Source organism: Pholcus phalangioides, unplaced genomic scaffold (assembly GCF_987345545.1).
Source record: "Pholcus phalangioides strain wild (caught in Gottingen) unplaced genomic scaffold, Ppha-v1.0 ptg000010l_1, whole genome shotgun sequence".
Lineage (NCBI taxonomy): Eukaryota > Metazoa > Arthropoda > Arachnida > Araneae > Pholcidae > Pholcus > Pholcus phalangioides.
The window spans coordinates 8086424-8106548 of record NW_028301603.1 but is presented as its reverse complement, the minus strand read 5'-3'; the positions used below and the strand labels follow the sequence as shown (position 1 = coordinate 8106548).

Genomic DNA, 20125 nt, shown 5'->3' with positions numbered 1-20125 from the left:
TTTTCTGCAACAACGGTTAGCTTTTCTTTTCGAACTCTAGAAAGGAGTTTTTCTCTCTAATCAATTAATCAATGGTGTATCACTTTCTGCTACAATGGAGAGTTCTTTTGTTGTTTCTTCTTCATTTTTTTCAACTCTATATATCATGAGTTTTTCCACATACATTACTTTCTACAACACTAGTGAGCTTGAAAAACTATCAAAATTAAAGTTCAATCACAACAATGAGTTTTTTGGTAAATCAATGATACATTATTTCTTGAAACAATGATGAGTTCCCCCCCCCCCCCCCAACGCCGACAGTCAGTTTTTTCGGTAATCAATGATGTTTTTATTTTTTTTTTATTTTACAACAGTAGACTATGTGGGATTGTCTTTTTTTCCAACAATGTTTGAATCAAGTTTTCTTGTTTGTTTTCTTTTCACAATGCTTTCAACAGATATATTCAGCCTGTCTGGTAACAACTATTTTTCCCCTCCGTATACCTATCTAAACGGTGAACATTAGCTTCAATCAGATGCCTAAAATCTATATTACTCCCAACAATTACGGGAATTCGATCAAGAGACAAGATAGCACATTGCATACTACACATAGACGCCTCGATCAAGCCACAAAAGATATTCTTCCACCCATCAATTACATGTTAATGAAGCCATTGCTGCTGAAATGTCCGCCACAGAAGCCATCATCAAAAAAGCGGCCATTGGCCATTTAGATAAACGACCTCTTCATACACTCTATTCATTATCTCTCCTCATGCAGAGCCAATGCCTGACGCCATGTAAATAGTTGTTTACGCGCATTTGACGAGCCCATTTAATAGTAATAGTCAATGTTATGTATTTACGCGCCCACACGACGGACCTTCTTGACTTTTCGTTGCGGACGGACAGGTCCGAAACGAGAATTACTTTCTCTACTACACCTCATTTATATTGACATAAGACCGGCTGTGTAATTTCGGCTCTTAACAGGTCCGTGAAGTGGTTGACGCCCTGTCCCTTGTATATAGTAGGGCACGTGATCCACATCGGCGGGCCAGAACTGGATCCGAGTGATACACACAACGTAGGCCCCGGTGTGTGGTCAATAAACTCGGCTTGTATGGAAACGAATCTCGAACCGTCTTGTACCGTGTGTGTATATGGAAGAGATGTCGTAAAGATAGTAGCGCATTTGCTGTGGAATCAGGTAGATCGTAGGTGTCGACTTTCACTATTTTTCTGGCTTCTTGTTGGTCGATATCAGGCCATTGAACCACTTTGACGACCTTCAAGAGGTAAATGAGGTAACCGTCCCACGTATCGATTCCAATGAATTGAAATTAAGCACATTCATGATTGACTGTTGAAATTGGGAAAAAAGTACATCAATGTGGTTGCAGGAAGTAATGCATTCATTGCCAGAAAGACTGATTGTTAGAGTTGGAAAAAAAAACATTTGTGTTGCTGGCAAGAATGCGTCATTGATTACCGGATAAACTCATTGTTTGAGTTGAAAAACAGCTCACCATTTTGCAGAAAAAAACTCATTTTTGTTTACCAGGAATCATTGTTAGAGTTTAAAAAAAAGAAAATCTCATACCGTTGTTGTAGAAAAGTAATACGGCATTCATTATCGAAAAATCTCCATGTTGGAATTGGAAGAGAAAAAAACCTCACCGTTGTGTTGCAGAAAATTATGCATCATCGGTTACCGGAAAAACTCATTGTTGGAGTTGGAAAGAAAACTCAAAACTGATGCAGGCAAAAATGCATCATTGATTACTGGAAAAACTAATTGTTATAGTTGAAAAAAACCACCTCACCGTTGTTGCAGAAAGTAATGCATCATTGATTACCGGAAAAATTCATTGTTGGTGTCGGGAAAGAAAACTCGAAATTGCATGCGTCATTGATTACCGGGAAATTCTTCGAGTTTTAAAACAATTCATTATTTTGCAAAAAATAACTCATTATTGATCACCAGAAGAACTCATTGTTAAAGTTTAAAAAAAAAAAAGCCTTTCCGTTATCGTGCAGAAAGTAATGCATCTTTGGTAACCAGAAAAACTCATTGTTGGAGGTGGAAAAAAACTCACAATTGATGCAGTTGAGGAAAAACTCCAAATTCTTCCAGGCAATAATGCATCATTGACTGCCGGAAAACATCTGTTAGACTTGATGGAAAAAAACTTCCATGATTACCGGAAAAACTCATTGTTGAAGTTTCGAAAAGAAACCTCATCATCGTTGCAAAAAATATATACATCATTGATTACCAAAAACTCATTGTTGGAGTTGAGAGAAATTCAACACTGTTTCAGAAAATGAAGCATAATTGAGCACCAGAAGAACTGATTGTTAGAGTTGAAAAAAGAAAATCTCAAAGAAAGTAATGCATCATTGATTACCGGAGAAACTCAACTCATTGTCGGAGTTGTAAAATGGAGTTCGGTGCCTCATGAGCCAGAAATATTTCAATAATTTAGCCACACCAGTAAAAAAAACACAATTCCCATTGAAATTTAGTCTAGTAATTAGATGGAAAATTCCATCTCGGTCCTATTTTCGTCATTGTTGTTATGGTTTTTTTTTTTGTAAAGAAGCTGCATATTGTTGACTCCTTGGGAAGTTCAATTCCGTTCTTGAATGAGGTTTTTTTTTCGAGTAATAAGAGCCAATTACGCCACTTGCCTCAACGAAAGGGATTGAGAAAGTTTCGCTCTCTGTAGGTGCGTGGGTCGACAACACTACATTCATTCTTATGTGTGCATACTTTTTATTTATTTATTGTTGTAGCGGCAAGAAAGAGAGAAACCCACATATTCCGAAGATGGCCGAACGTCGTGGGCAGAACAAGAAAAAACGACTTTCGTTCAATAAATAATCCATCCCCGTATATGGAAGCTGATGCTTTTTTTGTGGTTTTTTTTTTTCCAACTTTTCTCACGAAATAAATCGTCCGCTACCTAGAATATCTATCACTGATTGTTTCTTGTGAACGTGTGAAAAGCTACACCGTTTTCAACAATGGAATGAACCGCTGTTGCCAGAAAATGAGCTTTTACGTCTGAAGAGATGTCGTTTCCTAGAATTGCGCTTTAAAAAAAAAATTAAAAATTTTTTATTAGGGTTTTGAATTTTAAATAAGCCTAAAAAAAAATTGTAACAATTTGAAGTCTGATGCAATTTTGAAATTGTGCCGCTGTGGTGGTCGAGTGGTTATAGTGTCGGACTCGTGATGCGAGGATCCGGGTTCGAACCCCACAGTGGTGGTCGGCTGAAGTTGGTTTTCTGTGGTTCCCAACTTCAAGGCGCAAATGCGAGCCGATCTCCCCGTTAAAAAGTCTCGCCACAGAGAGCAACAGTCCTACAACGGTAAATCATTCAACCATAACCCTTCATTCTTAGTTAGTAAAACTGGGGACAGATGACAGCACTACACATAACAAGCATTACACAGGAACAAACTTTACGTCAGGTTGCACTACACGTACACGCACATTCCCGCATGTACCGATTCGTTGGGGGGTTCCGCGGGGGGGAGGGGTGCATGTGTGGTGTGGCAGTAGTAGGTAGGGGCTCGGGGATCCATGATGTTCTTAAGTCAGCCACTTCGTTGGGCAATTTGCCTGTTGTGGCGTTGTATTTGTATTTGAATGAGCATGACTCTGGGTCGTTTATGTCTCACTCCAGGCATGCCCCCCCCCCCTCTGATTTTATTGTACTGTCTCCCACTTTTGTACATATACAGGGTGATTATAATTATTATAATTAGTTCCCGTACTCTAAGTAGTTTTTCTCAAAAGCTACTTTTAGGTAAACCTACTTAGCCAATTTTTCATAATATCTTAATGAGACCATAGGAGAGATATTAATGCAATTGAAAAAAAATAGTTCAGTTTTTCCACCACCAGGTGAATTAATGGTTCTTTTTATTGAATTTTCCTTTTTTTCATGGTTGGTTCATATAGCGCATATACCAAGTTTCGATACTGCCACTAATCAGACATATGTAGCGCCCGTGCTGATGGTGGTATTCCATCGAAATTTGGTATATGAGCTATACGGACCATGGAAAAAAGAAAAATTCAATAAAAAGGCTCCACATATTTTATAATCACCCTATATACGCTTCTTTAAATCTAGCATTTGAATGCATATTATCAAAGGTTCCTCTAGGCACTCGGGTATCGATTGATAGGCTGCATAGAATTTATTAATTATATAAATAAATTGAGCATGCATGTTCTTTTAGTGATTGCGCTGCAGTTTTTGCAAAGTCTAAAAATGTCGAAAACTAACACATGTTGGATTCGACGAATACATTCAGAATCTTCCATTCCTTTTAGGGTGTGAAAATCAAGATGGACGACGCTGGTAACATCATAATCAAACGCGCCAGTAAGAATCCGGTCTACGTGAAAGACGCGTCCACACCCGACGAGAGCTGCTTGTCCGCCGATATCCAGAGGCTCAACGGTGAGCTCGAGATGGAAAAGCCTATCAAAGTAAGTTCGGCGGCGCTTTTCCGAAGTTCTACATTGTGTTCATTATTACTCGAGTGCTTTCCTGTAACCCTCACCGATTCCGATTAATTTACCTATCTGTGTGTGTGCCTGTATTTATTCCAGATGTTCGACATGAAGAAATTCCAGCAGCAGGTCTCGAGGGAACTGCGTCGCGCTTACCCGGACAGAAGGAAGCTCGAGACCCAGTGCATATGCGTCGTGGGATTCGTCAAGGATTCTCAAGAGGTCCTCGACCTCCCTTGCTGGGTCATGATCATTAATATAGTTGCTCTTGATATGCTCAAATCAAAACTGCCGCCGAGTAAGTACCCTTTACTATTTACCATTTATGACGAATTCCTTGCATGAGTTGACCGAAGTAGGATTGAATAGAATGCTCGGGCCAGTATCATCGTTAGTGCCCGAGTGGCATGGTGGTAAGATGCTTGTCTACCATCGTGAAGGTTGTTGTCAGGGTCCCGGATTCGAACCCAAGGGAGGATATCTTATAGATAAGATATTTTCCCTAACGAACTCGAGGCGACCACCGATAGACAGCGCCTTCACTTCCAACCCATCTCACTAATGGCAGTAAATTGCAATACAGCGATATGGCCAGAGTTGGTTTTTGGGTGAAGTAGTATCATTGTTGTGCGGAAAAGAAATGATCGGCCTCAGAATTAGCGACGCGTCGCTCAAGTGATCCGTAGTTATGCAGCGGATCACTTACGTAATCTGGTAATTATGCCGCCGGTCGGAGGGCCGGTTAAGTGATCTAAAACTGTGCCACATATCACTCAAGGAATCACTAAATGTGCCACGGATCGCTTGAGTGTTCTGGAACTGTGTCGCGGGTGACTTAAGTGATCTGTGAATGTGCCGCTTAGTTCATTTTTGCAAAATTAGATTTGAAGGGGCAGGTCACATATCAGATAACCGTGAGAATCACATTTGGTCAGCGGGCCATTGGGTTTAGCATATATGGCTTAGAGGGTGGGTCGCAATGAATTTCATAAAAAGAAATTTTGATTTCAAAGCCTGCAAATAGCATTGAAAATAACAGAAATTGATTATAACATATTAAGGTATTTTCTATTGAAATTTTAATTTTTTTTAAATATTTTTTGCATTAAATATATTTTTATCGTCTGGGAGGAGAGGGGACACGAACCCCTCCACCTTCCCCAAGTCTCTGATCCCACCAATATGCATTAGGAGTTGGGGGGGGGGGGCAGAGCTGACGAAATTTTGCTGACAAGGGGAAGGGGGTCAGAGTTTTGCTTACAAAGGGGGAAGGGAGGGGGTCAATGGCTAAAAGTTTGCTGACGTAATACTTGAACTGCCCCCTACACGAAATCACGTATATATAGGATGTCTGGGAACCCTAGACGTCCCTAATATTTCTCTCATATCGGTTCCTCTGATCCAGTGAAATCTATACGAATTGATAATTTCAATAATATTGCATTGAGATGTATAGTCTTGTGAATTATGACACACAATAATTTATCGATTTTATTTATAATAATTTTAGCGATGATGTCGAAGCGCCCGAGTCCGCCAAACCTGGCGAGCATCTTCGAGAGGCCACAGAACCACAAATCCCAGATGATGATGTCCAGGTCGATATCCAACAACAACAACAACAACGAAGAAGATCCCTACAGCGTCCCGGGGGTCGTCGTCACGAACTCCAGGAACTCCATCTACGGAGTCTTACCGTCCAGAGAACCCAAGCCGCCCAAGCTGCCGCCCAGGGACATCCCTCGAGTACCGGTACCGACAGTACGTGTCTCGTTACACAGTCAATGTACCAGTTTTTACCTCGTTTCTCGTAAACGTATTTTTTTAAGTTGAAGCCTAACTTGTATGTGTTTTCGATTTTCCAGCCGGATTACGAAGACAACGATGGCGGCCACTTCAACTTCCCTTCAGTGAAAAGCAATGGCCACGTCAACGGCGACAGCCGAAGCAAAAGCAGCACTATCTATGGTAAGTTGCACTTGTAGTTTCTCAGGGCCGGACTTGGTCATTTAGCGGCCCGGTGCGAGAACAGTTTGGCGGCCCTCTCCAATATTGCGACGTAACAGGGGTTACGCAAAGATATTAACTCATTTTTGCTCCATACATGCCAGTGATGATATGCCTCAAATTATGATTTTTTTCCTCCTCCTCTAGATGACCCTTACTATTGTGGTCTGAGCGCCCGAGTGCCGAAATTCTCGAAGCGGCCACCACCACACCAGAATGGATTGCACGCTCCCCTCAGGAAAGCGCATAGCGGAAGTTATCTCAGCCTGATCCGACCATATGACTCGGGACTAGGTGAGAAACGGATTCGTCTCTCTATCTATTTAGTGTGGTATATCTTGGATACGCAAAAAACGGGGAACTTCGTGCAGGGCCGTCTTAAGAGCATCACGGGCCCCTTGGCCAAGTGAATTTTGTGATGCCCTACCGGTCGAAAATTCTCGAAAAATTCAACTACTTCTCATTTTTCTGAGGCCCCTATTCTCTTGAGGCCCCCCGGGTGGGCTCATGCGTTAAGACGCCAGACTTCGTGCTCCTCGTGACTTTTCTTGACACAAACTCAGTCAGGGCCGCTCTTATCAGACTCAGAGCCTGGTGCCAAAATACTTTCGGTGCTTCTCAACTCCAATTTTATATGTTTTGTGGGGAAGGGGATCAGCATCCGAAGAGATTCATGCTTACCGCAACATAAAGTATATACGGGAATGCTTTTCTTTTTCGTTTCGAACGGAACACAACCAGCACCTTCTGTAGCAGAAAGCCTCCGCGCAAAACTCGTGACGTCACAGAATTTCATCCATTTCACCTAAAATCATTGGATATACAGCGAAAAAAAAAAAGGTGGATTTCGCATACGTCGGCCTGCTACATCCAATGGCTACGGGTGAAATGTACGACTTCAGTGACGTCGAAGCATCGCGCGGAGACTTTCTGCTTTTGTTCGGTATTGGCGCAACTCAGGTCTATCGCCATCTATGGGCAATTTACTACCTAGTGCAGTGATTCCCGACGTGGGTGTTAACGCCCCCTGGGGGGGGGATGGAATGTTCCGGGGGTTGGTAGAAGCAGCTAGTATAACATAGGACCCTATGGGTTAGATTGCGTTGGGGGCGATGGGAGAAAAAAATTTCTGAAAAGGGGCGCAATGGGACAAAAAAAGGTTTGGAAACTATGACCTAGTGGTTTGTGTCGGGCGTGTGAACCTAACAGTCTGAGCGCGTATCCAGTGTTTTGCATGGTTCTTCAGTGCTGGCACCTATATTTCAGAATTAAAGTTAGTAAATATAGGAATGCTGAAAAATACCTATCTACAATGCAAATTCAGAAATAATCAAAGAAAAAAAATCCCAGAATTGATGAGAGAAAAATCGCGGAATCAACGGAAATGTACAATTAATGAGAAGGAAAAAAATTCCCAGAACTGATTAAACTTCAGAATTAATGAGAAAAAAATCCCGGAATTGATGAAAAAATTTTATCAAACGTTTTGCACGTTTGTTCTGAGGCTTCACGATGTTGTTAAAATGGTGAATATTTAAAAATTTTCAGTATTATATATATATATATATATATATAGGCTATATATACGGGGTGATTATAAAAAAGCTATCCCGACATATCAATACCATATAACTATCATACCATTCACAGAAACTGAATGAAATTTTGGCATAAGGTATTTTGAGGTATGCGCTCAAGAATAATATGGAAAACACAGTGTCAATCTAACAGTTACGGTTACAGTGAGAAAATTTCGAAAATATCAAATAGCAACACCAAGTTTTTTGTATTGGAATGCGATCTCCATTGTGAAAAACACTAAATAGCGTTGGAATGGCACCTGTAGCACGAAAATCCACGGAGCTAGGCAAGGAAAAAGTAAAAAGGACTTTGCCGTGCACCAGAGCATTAATGTTCGTTTCATTCGTCACACCGTATCTTCGGCTGTGGTCCCAGCCTGATTGGTCCTCCACAAGGTCATGTGGAAACACAATAAAATGCTTTATTTTATGCTGCTTCTCTGTCCTTATTGGTTGTCCTCACTTTTAGCCTATCTACCGCCGGTGATTTTCATGCTACAGTTGCCGTTCGAACGCTATTTAGGGTTTTTCACAATGGAGATCACATTCCAATATAAAAAACTTGGTGTTGCCATTTGATATTTTCGAAATTTTCTCACTGTAACCGTAACTGTTAGAGTGACACTGTTGTTTTCCATATCATTCTTGAGCGCATACATCAAAATACCTTATGCCAAAATTTCATTCAGTTTCTGTGAATGGTATGATAGTTAGGGGCCTATATGTCGGGATAGTTTTTTTATAATCACTCTGTATTATAATTAGGTGTTTCTCTATCCCCTTCGTTTTTCAGTGCCATCTGTTGCGGAAGTTTTTAACTAATTTTGGAAAAGACCACAAACTGTTCATTTCTTTCGCGTCCCGTTCTTTCCTTACTCATTTTTCAAATGAGGCAGTCAATTTTCGGACACTGACGCATTAACTTCACGTGTTCGACTTTTTTTTTTAACTAATTCACTTGGGTAATGATTATGATTTGCAGTGACACTTTATTCCCTTTCCATTAGAAACTTTCTACCGATTTAAGCTATGAATTACGTTTTCCCCCCTCAAAATTAGCAGCTTTTCTGGTGACAAATATGACGATGAACCGTACTTTTCGCCAAGAAATATGGTCAGCCATCTTATTAGTAACATATTTACCTTAACCCGAGTACTGTTGTTGCACTGCCATCTGTTGTCGTGGAATCGAACGGGAAACGCTTTTCCATTCGACAATTTACTGGTAGATGGCAGCATCAGACATCGAATAAATAATGCATATTTTTCTATATAAATTTTCTAAACATCTCTTTTTGTTGATGATTCAATCATTCATTATTTTCAGAGTCCGACGGTCCGAATGGTTCCAGCGAAGACGATTATTCTAGGATATACGGGAGGCTACGCTCCCAACCTCTACATTACGGATACTATCAACGGCAAGAACTTTATGCAAGTAAATGGCATTAGCGACAATTTTTTAGACTGCGGAAATGGAACAAAAAAAGATATGACGGTGGCAACTGCAACCAGACAATCCTCTTGATGATTTGGAATTTTCTTGATACAACCGCCCTCAACTATAGGACAATAATAATGTTTAATGTTCTCAGAAAAGCGATGGGAACGTCTCGCGACGCGCGTTTTCTCTTAGAAGTCCCGTATTTTGTTTTTAATTTCTGTCTCGCTTCATACGATTGGGTATTTTAGGTACCTCGAGTCCTAATTAATTCTTTCAAAATTCCCGGTGACAGTCCTTAGTAACTGAACTTTTTTTTTATTAAGCCCATAGATATCTCCCCGTTGTTTCCTGTTCCTCTAAAATCGGGTGTTACCCAGGGTTGCCAGGTGATCAAAAGATCGATCACTGTTACCAGTGACGATTGATAGTACGGGTACTATATAAATCGCAGATGCAGTGCTTCTGCCATTCGTGGAGGAAAATCCGAACTTTGTCTCAGTGGCGTAGCGGTTCCGAAATTACGTGGTACAATCTCCAACTGTTTCCAGACTTTAAAATAAATTTTCGCCGAACTCCACCTACGCCACTAAATGGCCTCTTCCTTTCGTAGGCTGTGTATTTTTTCGGATTATGGCAACACTGATTACCGTAGATGGCATTTCTTTCCACGCTTGGAAAGTCTGGATGGTATAAAGGGTAGAGAAGTCATGTTTCTTTTCTATAATAGGGTAGTAGTAGTATAGTTCGATATACTGGTCATTGTCACCAAAGTAGCGACCTGGCAACCCCTTCTTAGAACATCATCTAAGTGACACCACTGGGTTTTGCACTTTGTCAAACCGTCGACGACACTAATGGAGCTTGTGACCTGACGCTACATGACTAGTCATGAAGTCATCCAGGCTCCAGCTCCTATGAAAATGAAATCCTAAAATACATTCCTTGAATTTATAAATGTAAATGTATACATATCTGCTAAACTTTCCCACAATGCGGCACCATATTGTTAACAGGAAACCGTGTCTTTCACCTTCTCAACTGGAAAAGTTATCAGAGAATTTTATATGTACACATGCTTGACACCCGTATTATACCATTCAGACATTCTGAAAGTACTCGTTCCTAACGAGACGAACGACCTGCTCCGTAAACGTGTACTTTCAGATTAGATCTTCGATAGCGGAGAAGCCAAGTTCTACCATGTTATATTACCAACCCCCCCCCCCTTTTTTTATACAATATTTGTACTATATGCAGATGGAAATTGGATTGTATAATGATCTATACTTTACTAATAAATATGTAATAACTTTTTCCTTCTCGAAGACTGTCGTCTTTATTTGTTAAATATGAAATAACATGTCCTGACTGATTCATCATCGCCGAGCCGAAACCGCTGGAGCTGTAAGTATGAAAGTTGGTCAGTAGTTTCATTTTTGTGCCCGAGTGGCGCAGTGGTAAGATGCTCGTCTTCCACTATCAAGGTTTCCGTCAAGGTCCTGTGTGTGTGTGTGTTCGAATCCAGCCAAAAAAAACATCAGGAAAGTCCTTTACCGCTCGATCCTGGGGTGACCACCGATAGATGACGCCTTCATTTCCCACCCAACTCCACTAGTTGGAAATTGCCATATAGCGATATATGACTTGAGTTGGTGGGCGGTAAAGTAGCAGTTTTATTTCACGACGTACAGACTCACCAAGAAAGGGTTTTTTTAATTTAAATTCGACCCCTAAGGGGGTTCCAAGATTACAAAAGCCCCGTTCACGTGTGCAAATATTGCGGGAGCAATGGCACCCGCTTGACGACATTTTTCCTTCATAAGGAAAGAAATGGAGAGCAGTTATTGGTGGAAATTCTTTTTCTCTTTATTTTCATACTGTAAAAGGAAGCTGCTCCAGGATAGGGGGGGGGGCGGAGCATGCAATCGGTAAACAGTAATTATTGCTAGAAGAAAAAATAGATGTATCCGTTCAGATATTTCAGAAAAAATGGCATTCAAATTATGAGGTATTTTATGGAACAAGGGGCAAACGACAAAGGACTATATTTTTGACAGTATTGTACTGTAAGAAAGGTGGAATGTTCTTCAACCAATCATTTTGAGTATCACACACATGCTTTTGTTTACATTTGGACCCAAGTTAGAGCGAATAGAGAATTGGTGCATTTACGAGCCATAACATAAAGTTCTTTTTTTCAAAAGCTAAGAAAATGTGAAAAGAGCAAAAAAAGGGTGAGCAACTCTCTTTATGAAGTTTCAACTTTCCGTATATTTCTAATTTTTCTTAGCTACTGAAGAAAAAACTTGATACAGTTCCGAATGAGTCCAGCTAAACTGAATATGTTACTCTACATATTTTGAGTTTACTTATGTCGCATTTCTCGTGTTACTGGGGATTTTCCAATATCCATGGTATAAAATGTTGTACATAAAAATCTTGCAGTATGCGTATGTTTTCTGGCCCTCCTGCATCTTTTTCAACAACAAAACGAATGCAATCCTTAGTCATCCACACTACACCATAAGCCACATCATGATTGGATATGTACAGTTCTTGAACTTGATGGAAGTATTAGTGATATATATTGATCACAAATACATCATTTTTGACTGAAAAGAAATACTTTTGTGGGCCTGTGAAAGCTTTTGATCTCTGAATTTGTAAAGGCATTTAACTTCCACGATGTACTCTTGCCCATTGTTATCTGTAGCTATACCATCAGGACTAGCACCTAAGAACCCACGACTGCAGCCAGATGCCAGTTGGTTTGACTGCCATTTTAGTAGCTTCTTTGAATTTGTTAATGGCCATTTCTTTGTGTTGGTGACCCCATTGAACTGCTCTAACTCCACCTAATTTATATGACCCCGTCAGTTTCTTGAAAAGGGAGGATGGGTAACGTCAAAATTGCTGGCTGTCAACCTGAAAGTCTTACAGGCTTCCAATTTCCATGTTGTCCTACAGATTCCTCTGCTATAGAATATATCTGTTCATGTGTCAAAGAGCAGTGTTCTTTAAAAAATAACGTTTTGTCGACACAGTGGCGAAACTTCAGAAAAAATTATTTCCCTCGTGTGATAATTAAAGTTTTTCATGTCATCATCTGGTTCTTGGCTCAAAATCCATGAAAAGCCAACACAGTTATTTCCCTTTGCAAGTTTTTTGCACAGCTCTTTCCTCTATATCCGAGTTAACTGGCTTGTACCCTTTTGTTGCAAACAAGTCTGAAACAGTTTTCACCTCAGATTTTTTTCTTTAGAATCGTTTGAGTCCACATACAAGGTCTGTTTATCACAGAAACATTATGATGGCAGTATATGAGCAAAGCAACCATATGGTGACATATTCCTTTCCCCTAGGCCAGGAACAATCGGCCTGAGTGACTTTGCCACTTCTATCTAGATAAGCCTGCGAAACAGTAAAATAAAATTATAAATAGAAATATATTTGTTGCTAAAGTGTCATAAAAATTCATTTAGATCATTATAATATTATGATTACAACATCAGGCCCAGTTGATTATCAGGAAAGCAAATGTTGACCACAGATATAAGGAAATGAATATCCCTATGCAACAGAATGACTGATTGGATCATTTTTAATTGACCATTCAGGCTCAAAGAAATGATTGCATGACAGGCAATAAAACTGATCCTTTCTCTTTCCCACACACTTCAGTTACATGACAGTCCACTGGGCAGTGGACATTTGAGCAGGAAGCACAACAATTTATTTTATTACCTCACAAACATAAATTTATCTGCCAAAATATACTAACTTTTGAATTCTAAGTGCTTATCACAGCTTTATTGCGAGTTTCATTTCAAAACTACATGCATGTAATGAAAAAGCTGCAGATTTCAGACCATCATGGAAAGAAGGGTGTGCAGGATTACTAGAGGTCAATTGTCCATATAAATAATGTACACTTTTTCGCAATGACATGTTTTTCTCTCAAATGTTCAAAGAAATCCCCCCCCCCCCACTTAAAAATGTTGGATTACTGAGTCTTCTGTAATTTGAAACTGAAAAACTTTCCAGTCAGTCTAAAACCATCATACAAAAAAAATAAAAATGGTTAAAAAAATACACAGAAGCTTTTGATTTTGGACTTAATACTGATTAAAATATATGGCCAAAGTAAAGGCATGCATACATTAACATGCAGATCATGCAATGTAAGTATTTACAATTGGTTGTTCAGTAATTTGTAGTGTTGTGAATGATTTTTCAGCCGTTTGAACCGGACACACCAGGAATAATTATTTTTTCAACAAACACAAAGGAAGTTTGTGTACCCATGAACGAATTAGAACTACAGCAGGGGGGTCATACGTTACAAGATCTGCAGGCTAGTGTGTATGTGCCTCATTAGTGATTTTTTTGTTTGCTGCAAACGACTGTAACGAGGAAATAGGACCAAATGTGTCCATCAGAATTATGATTGTTCAAAATAAATTAAATATTGCATCTATGATGTTATGGATGTTTGAAAAAATTGTGTGTGTGTATATTTTTTTCTCCTTTACCACAGACACATACATGTAACATCTTGTAAAAAAAGGTGGCAGCATCCTATTCACATGGGCATTGCTGGATACCTCATCAATAACCAAAGCCTTCCTTGATGAGCGCTCACTCCCCTTTATGCTTGCTTAAGCCCTGAGGGCGCTCAAATAAAAAAAAAGCCTTACACTAACACTTGATTAAATGTAAATGCTATATCACACTATGATACGATTATCTGAAGCTGAACTACCTTGCAGTGCAAATTTTCCAGAATTTTGTTCGCCGTATAACCTGGTAGGTTATTCATAAACTGCTGTATCTCTGATTCCCATAATTCTGTGGTCATGAAGAATAAACAACAAACCATTTCTGAGACAATATTTTCTTTATAATTTTTTTTTTTTTACATTTCAGAGCATTCTGGTAGTAATTTTAACTGTCCATGATGTATGGTTTCTAATTTTTTTTTTAATTATTGTTTGCAGCAAAATCTTGCTGTCCCAGCTTAAAAAAGGTGTTCAAGAGATTTGGTATAAATTTGAAATTTTTTTTCAAAGAACTTGGAATCACATTTTTTATGTGTGCTACAGATGAGTAAAATACAATAAAATTCAAAAGAAAAAAAAAAATCTTTAACTATTTCTTTGAAAAACCATTTTTTCGCGTCCCAAAATTTTTCCCATCTTAAAATGTCTACTCTATTGTGGTCATTTGGGAAATATATTTTTATATTAGAATAGATCTGATAACACTTTTGAGCTCATTGAAAGGTTCACATTTATTGCTTGATAAAATTTTTTGGATTTGACTTTTGAGAAGCGACTTAAGATTTCCGTTACATATTGAGTAAAATATTTTTTTGTCGTCGAATGTCCACTCTGTTACGTCATTTTTTTAAAATTTATATCAAGTGCTGGTACATGGAGATATATTTCAACATATAATAAAAGTTTTTATCAATCAAATTTTTAATGAAAAATAATATGAGTAATTGAGGCTTATATGTTCACCTTCTTACATGTAAAAACAGAATGAAAGAACTATGATTTAAAGTCTTCTTCTTAGTTAAGAGGTTTTAGAGTTTTAAGTTAAATTTAATAAGTTAGGGTCAGGTGGGGTAAAATGGTCATAAAAAGGGGTATTTTTATCTTTAAAGTGGTATTTTTTGAAAAATTAGAATTTACACATGAATTTTTGAAAAATTAGATATTTTTTTGGCTGATATTTTACATTACATTCTTAGAGAGTATATTGGCTCACACTTCAAAAATATTTTTTGAGTGCAACACTTTTTTTTTCAGTAATTTTTAGACCCTACTTTACCCCATGTGGTGGGGTAAAGTGAGTAGTGCATGGGGTAAAGTGGTCATACAAATTAATAATCAAATTTAAAAAAAATGGAGTAGACATTGATATTTTATTTTAAAATATTTATTGAACATCCTTTTGCTTTGATTAAATTTCGAACTTATAATGTCCTCTTTGGTCAAAAGCTGGCTCAGATAAGACTTTCACCACTATCCTGACTCCTCTATTTTGTCCATGTCCTCTTTTTCTGGGAAGGTGTAAAAATCACCTATTTTGGATTTTTCAAGATATTTCACAGTTAAGAGAACCCCATCTTGATCAATTGCTTGTCCAATAAATTTCTTCATTGATTTTTTCCCCTTCATATACTCAACGAGCATCCAACATCCTACATATATCTTTTGCGGAGTGTGAACATGTATGGCTGGCTTAAGATCTTTAGGAAAGCTTTTTTGTTTTTTAGTTACAGGAGTTTTGCAAGGTTTTCGCATATTTCTCCCTTCTTGCTCATTTTTTAATCGACATAAAACTGTTTCTTCAGTTAAGACTTCTCCAGTCTTAGCTTGAACTCTTTTTCGCTTTGCTCTCGAGTTCTGCATTGCCATTCTATCTATTGTAGAGATTGGTGGAGACAATGTTGTGAGTATTGCTCGCTTTAGGTCCTTCATTGGCGACACAATAGTGGTATCAGCGATTCTTGATACTTCTTCTGCTTCCAAGTTCAAGTTGCCCAATCCGGAGGTTGAGGGTCTTAGATCTCCATTCTCAATTTCTTCCAAACGTGAAAATTCAGCATCAGAAACTCCATTAACTAATTCATTTTTCCACTTCTTGTTTATTTATTGAGTACAACCCACTGCCGAGAAAACCTTTCACCGCATTTTGTGGCCGTAAACAATCCACCAACTGCTTCAACAGAAATGGAAAAACACTTTTTAATGCATTTTGAAGTCAACTTTCACAAAACCATTTTTTCAGAATCCCTTTCCATTCTTTCTTCAAAGGAGAAAAAACACCAACATCTAGTGGCTGTAAAGCATGACTCGTATGAGGTGGTAAGCACAATATTACAATGTCATTATCTATGGCTTTTTTTACTGAGCCATAAGTCATATGACTCCCATGTCCATCATAAATTAAAAGAACAGGCTTCTCTATGTTTTTGGTATGGTTAACGAAATGGTCTATCCAAGATTCAAATACCAAGTCTTGCATCCAGCCAGATTCAGTACATGCATATAACGCACCAGGTGGGCCACCTTTGGTCCAAGCTTCATACAAATGAGCTCTCTTATAAATTGTGAATGGTGGCATATAGTGGCCACTTGCTGAAACACAAAAAAGGACACTGAAGATAATTTTCCCACATGTTGCTGATTTCATATAAGCGTTGCGGGATGATTTTGGAACAAATACTGGACTATCTCTGCTGTCTGTACCCATACCAGCCTCATCTAAATTAAAAATTCTATCAGGACTTTCATGAAGACCATTTTTCTCAATAACGTGTGAGTAAATATCAAAAAAGGTATTTAGTGTTCTTGCTGTCAAATTTGCTGCTCTAGCCTTTGTAAGCAATTCAGGCTTGCGCTTGGTCAATTCATTTGCCTATAGCTTTTCAAAATTCCTGAGATAATCAGGTCCTGGTGACTTTTCTCCGAAAGGACTCTCTCTCTGGTGTTTGGATATCTGAAATAGGTTTGAATTAAGTAGGATATATCTGAACGATCGAAGGGGTGTCCACACTCTGAAAGAAATTTTAAGCCCTCAACAATGCAAGATTCTTCTTCGAATGTCAGCCACGATTCTCTTCCTGAACCCTTATGTTTAGGCTTGTTAATTACCCATCTTCTCAAAGTTTGATATGGAATGTTGTATTCATGGGCTGCAGCATACAGTCTTTCCATTTTCTACAGCAAGCAATGCTAACTGTAGTGCCTCATCAGAATACTTCTGTGTATCATTTTTAATGTAGTTTCTAGGCATGTTAAGTCTGAAAAAGAGAAAGTTGAACTGTTTACAATTAAGAAATAACTTATTTTTCAAAAATTTCCAAAAAATCCAACTATTAATTATTTGGCAATTTTAACTATTTATATATTTGGCAAAAGTAATCTATGGTGACTGTGGGATAGCTAAGCCTAATGCTATGACCACTTTACCCCATGTTACTAAAACTACTGTAAAATATAAAATATACTGAATGAAACTTACCATTGAATAAAATAATGTTCTTGAGATGTTTCTTGAACCTTCTGCAGAGTTAATCTAATGAAAAATTGATTGACTAAAATGATATAGAGAAGTTACTGAAGCACTCAAAAGGTGTGACTTGATTATCAATAAAGAAAATAGTGGTTTGCTGCCACTGCAGAGCTGTCAGATATGAAATTCTGAGTGAAAAACTTTTCTACTTTCAAGTGAAAGCTAAATCAGAAATTTGGTAACAATATCAATTACAGTTCTAAAGTTATGTTGCTTTTTATTCAGTATGACCATTTTACCCCACCTGACCCTATCTACTCAATTTGAACCCTTCACCACATTCTCCATCATGTTATTTTTTCAGTTGAATACGAAAGCTGAGTAATACAGATCGTCAAAATCGCTGCCTCAGGGAGATGTGTCAAAAGGGGCATTTTAATATGAATAAAGGTAGTTCTATGACCAGGGCCGTAACTAAGGGGAGCAGGTGGGTCTGGTACCTGGGCGCTGGACTTGATGGGAGCAACAAATTCATCCTTTTAACTGGTCCTTCTAAATTACTCAGGGCACCAAAATGTAAGCCTGTCCTGAGTGACAAAAAGTAGCTAGTTGTGGCCCTGCATATGACAATATATTCTGTATTTCATGGAACAGAACTATTATTTTCCAATATTATTTTTGTTACCAGGCTGTACTCTTTCGCTACCCCCAATTTACTGTGGATCACTAATGTGAGAAGCATAAACGCGAGATTTATTCCAACATCAAACTACTATTCAATGTCAACAAAAAAATTTTAAGTAATAGAAAAATCATCACGATAACATAATATACAGCTGAGCAAGTTCAGTGTCCACTTTGACTGTATTTTAAAAATTTTACCACAACAAAAATGCAAACTACAAGAGGAGAAATGGAATGTATGTTTTTTTTTTAAAATTTCCTCAAGGCAAGGACATTTTCCAAAAAGGTTATAGAGGAGCCTCTGGGGCACCTATCACATTTTGTACATAATTTTAGAGAAAATAAAAGCACATTTGTTTGCCTATTTAGAATATTTTAGATATCTTTGTCTTAAACATTTCTGTGCACTCTGTAACAGGAAGCATTTTTGCACTTCACAGGAAAAAAAATCTAAGAACACCTCAAACTAAGTTACCAACCCATTGTCTGTCAGAAATAAAACGTTCTGATTTTGAGTAGTTAAATATGTGTAAAAAATAAGCTTTTCTATGTGCAATTTTGAAAAAGTCATGAAAAACGAAAAAAAAACGGACAAAATCCATGACTTTGTCATAATTATTTTGTCTGACATAGGTATTTACCCCTATAAGAGAAGAAAATCGCATGTTTCTCTCATAAGTTTTCAACAAGGCTGTAGTGGGCCTTCTTGGGGGCCCCTCGAAAATTACCATGCGAAGTAAGTGTTAATTTTTTGTGATGTCTCTCATTCAGCCCAGGGGGCTGGTTTTAGTCTCGGGGTGGCAATGGGGGACTGGACTAATTCCTGATGAATGTCTGCAAAACGTGACCAACTATCTATCTAGAAATATTTATACAATCAATTACCAATGATGTTGCACATGCACAACAGAAAAATGTTATATTTAACAATTAAAATGAGTTATGTTGAACACAGGGTTAAAAGAGTAATGTTTTTTCTTAACCGATAAAAGGCACATGTTTAATCTCAACTTAATAATATGTGAAATATCATTTACACATACTCAACAACTTACCTTGACAGCATAAGATCTATCCTTCATGCTTGCTTCTACAATGCCTGAGATAATTTCATCATCTCCATCATAGTAAATGGATCTGACATGATCCCGATTCCACTGAATTTTCTCCTCTTCCTATCAGTTTAGGTTCTTTGATGAAGTCAAGTATGTGATGAAACTTCCGCTCTTCCGAGCCATATTTGAGAAGATACCTGAAAATAAAAAGTGTGGTATAGATACAAAAATGAAAACAAATCAAACGTCACTTAGGCTAATTACACGTGAATATAGCATGCAAAAAATAAAAAGCTTTCACAGCTAATTAGAGACGAATTATTATTATAATTCTCACATCACATGTTCACAAGAGTTTGAAGTTTCCATTTCAAGAACTCACAAGTCTTATTTGATCATATTTTTCTAGAAAAATAATTTAAACAGAGACTCACCTACATCCTATGGCGTTTTCCTTTTATAATCTCGCGCTGCAGAATTTGGAATCGGCGCTGCCGGTCGTGACATCACCACTAATGCGCCCCATTCCAGAATTAAGGAAAGCGATAATTCCAACATTAATGAAAGGAAAATTTTAGAATTAATGAAAGAGATAATTTTAAGTATTAATGAAAAACTTCGAGGCACAAATGCAGGCCGATCTTCCCATTGAAAAGTCTCGCCGGCCCAGGGCAAGCTTATGAACTCACCTGAAAGCCTCAGATATATTCTATAATAACCTTGATACCTTATAGAAACCTTAACCTGAAAGATCAAACTTCCAGTTCAGTAATTTTTTCAAGACCCAAGGAGACATCCAAAACAAAGGAC

At 38.2% G+C, this 20125-nt stretch overlaps 1 protein-coding gene and 1 long non-coding RNA gene across 2 annotated transcripts in view; one reads left to right on the top strand and one right to left on the bottom strand.

Moving 5' to 3' along the window:
- LOC149080837 (uncharacterized) overlaps window positions 1-10876 on the top strand; it is a 116177-nt gene extending 105301 nt beyond the window's left edge. The window contains exons 5-10 of the mRNA XM_089237503.1: window positions 4338-4496; window positions 4620-4818; window positions 6031-6281; window positions 6386-6488; window positions 6675-6821; window positions 9435-10876. Of these exons, the coding sequence (XP_089093629.1) occupies window positions 4338-4496; window positions 4620-4818; window positions 6031-6281; window positions 6386-6488; window positions 6675-6821; window positions 9435-9559 (984 nt within the window). The 3' untranslated portion in view covers window positions 9560-10876. The remainder of the gene's footprint in view (window positions 1-4337; window positions 4497-4619; window positions 4819-6030; window positions 6282-6385; window positions 6489-6674; window positions 6822-9434) is intronic.
- The window catches only part of LOC149080836 (uncharacterized), a 54114-nt gene extending 33989 nt beyond the window's left edge, over window positions 1-20125 (bottom strand). Inside the window, exons 1-2 of the long non-coding RNA XR_016193392.1 lie at window positions 19750-20125; window positions 19316-19512 (exon numbers count right to left, since the gene is read on the bottom strand). This is a non-coding gene — a long non-coding RNA (uncharacterized LOC149080836). The remainder of the gene's footprint in view (window positions 1-19315; window positions 19513-19749) is intronic.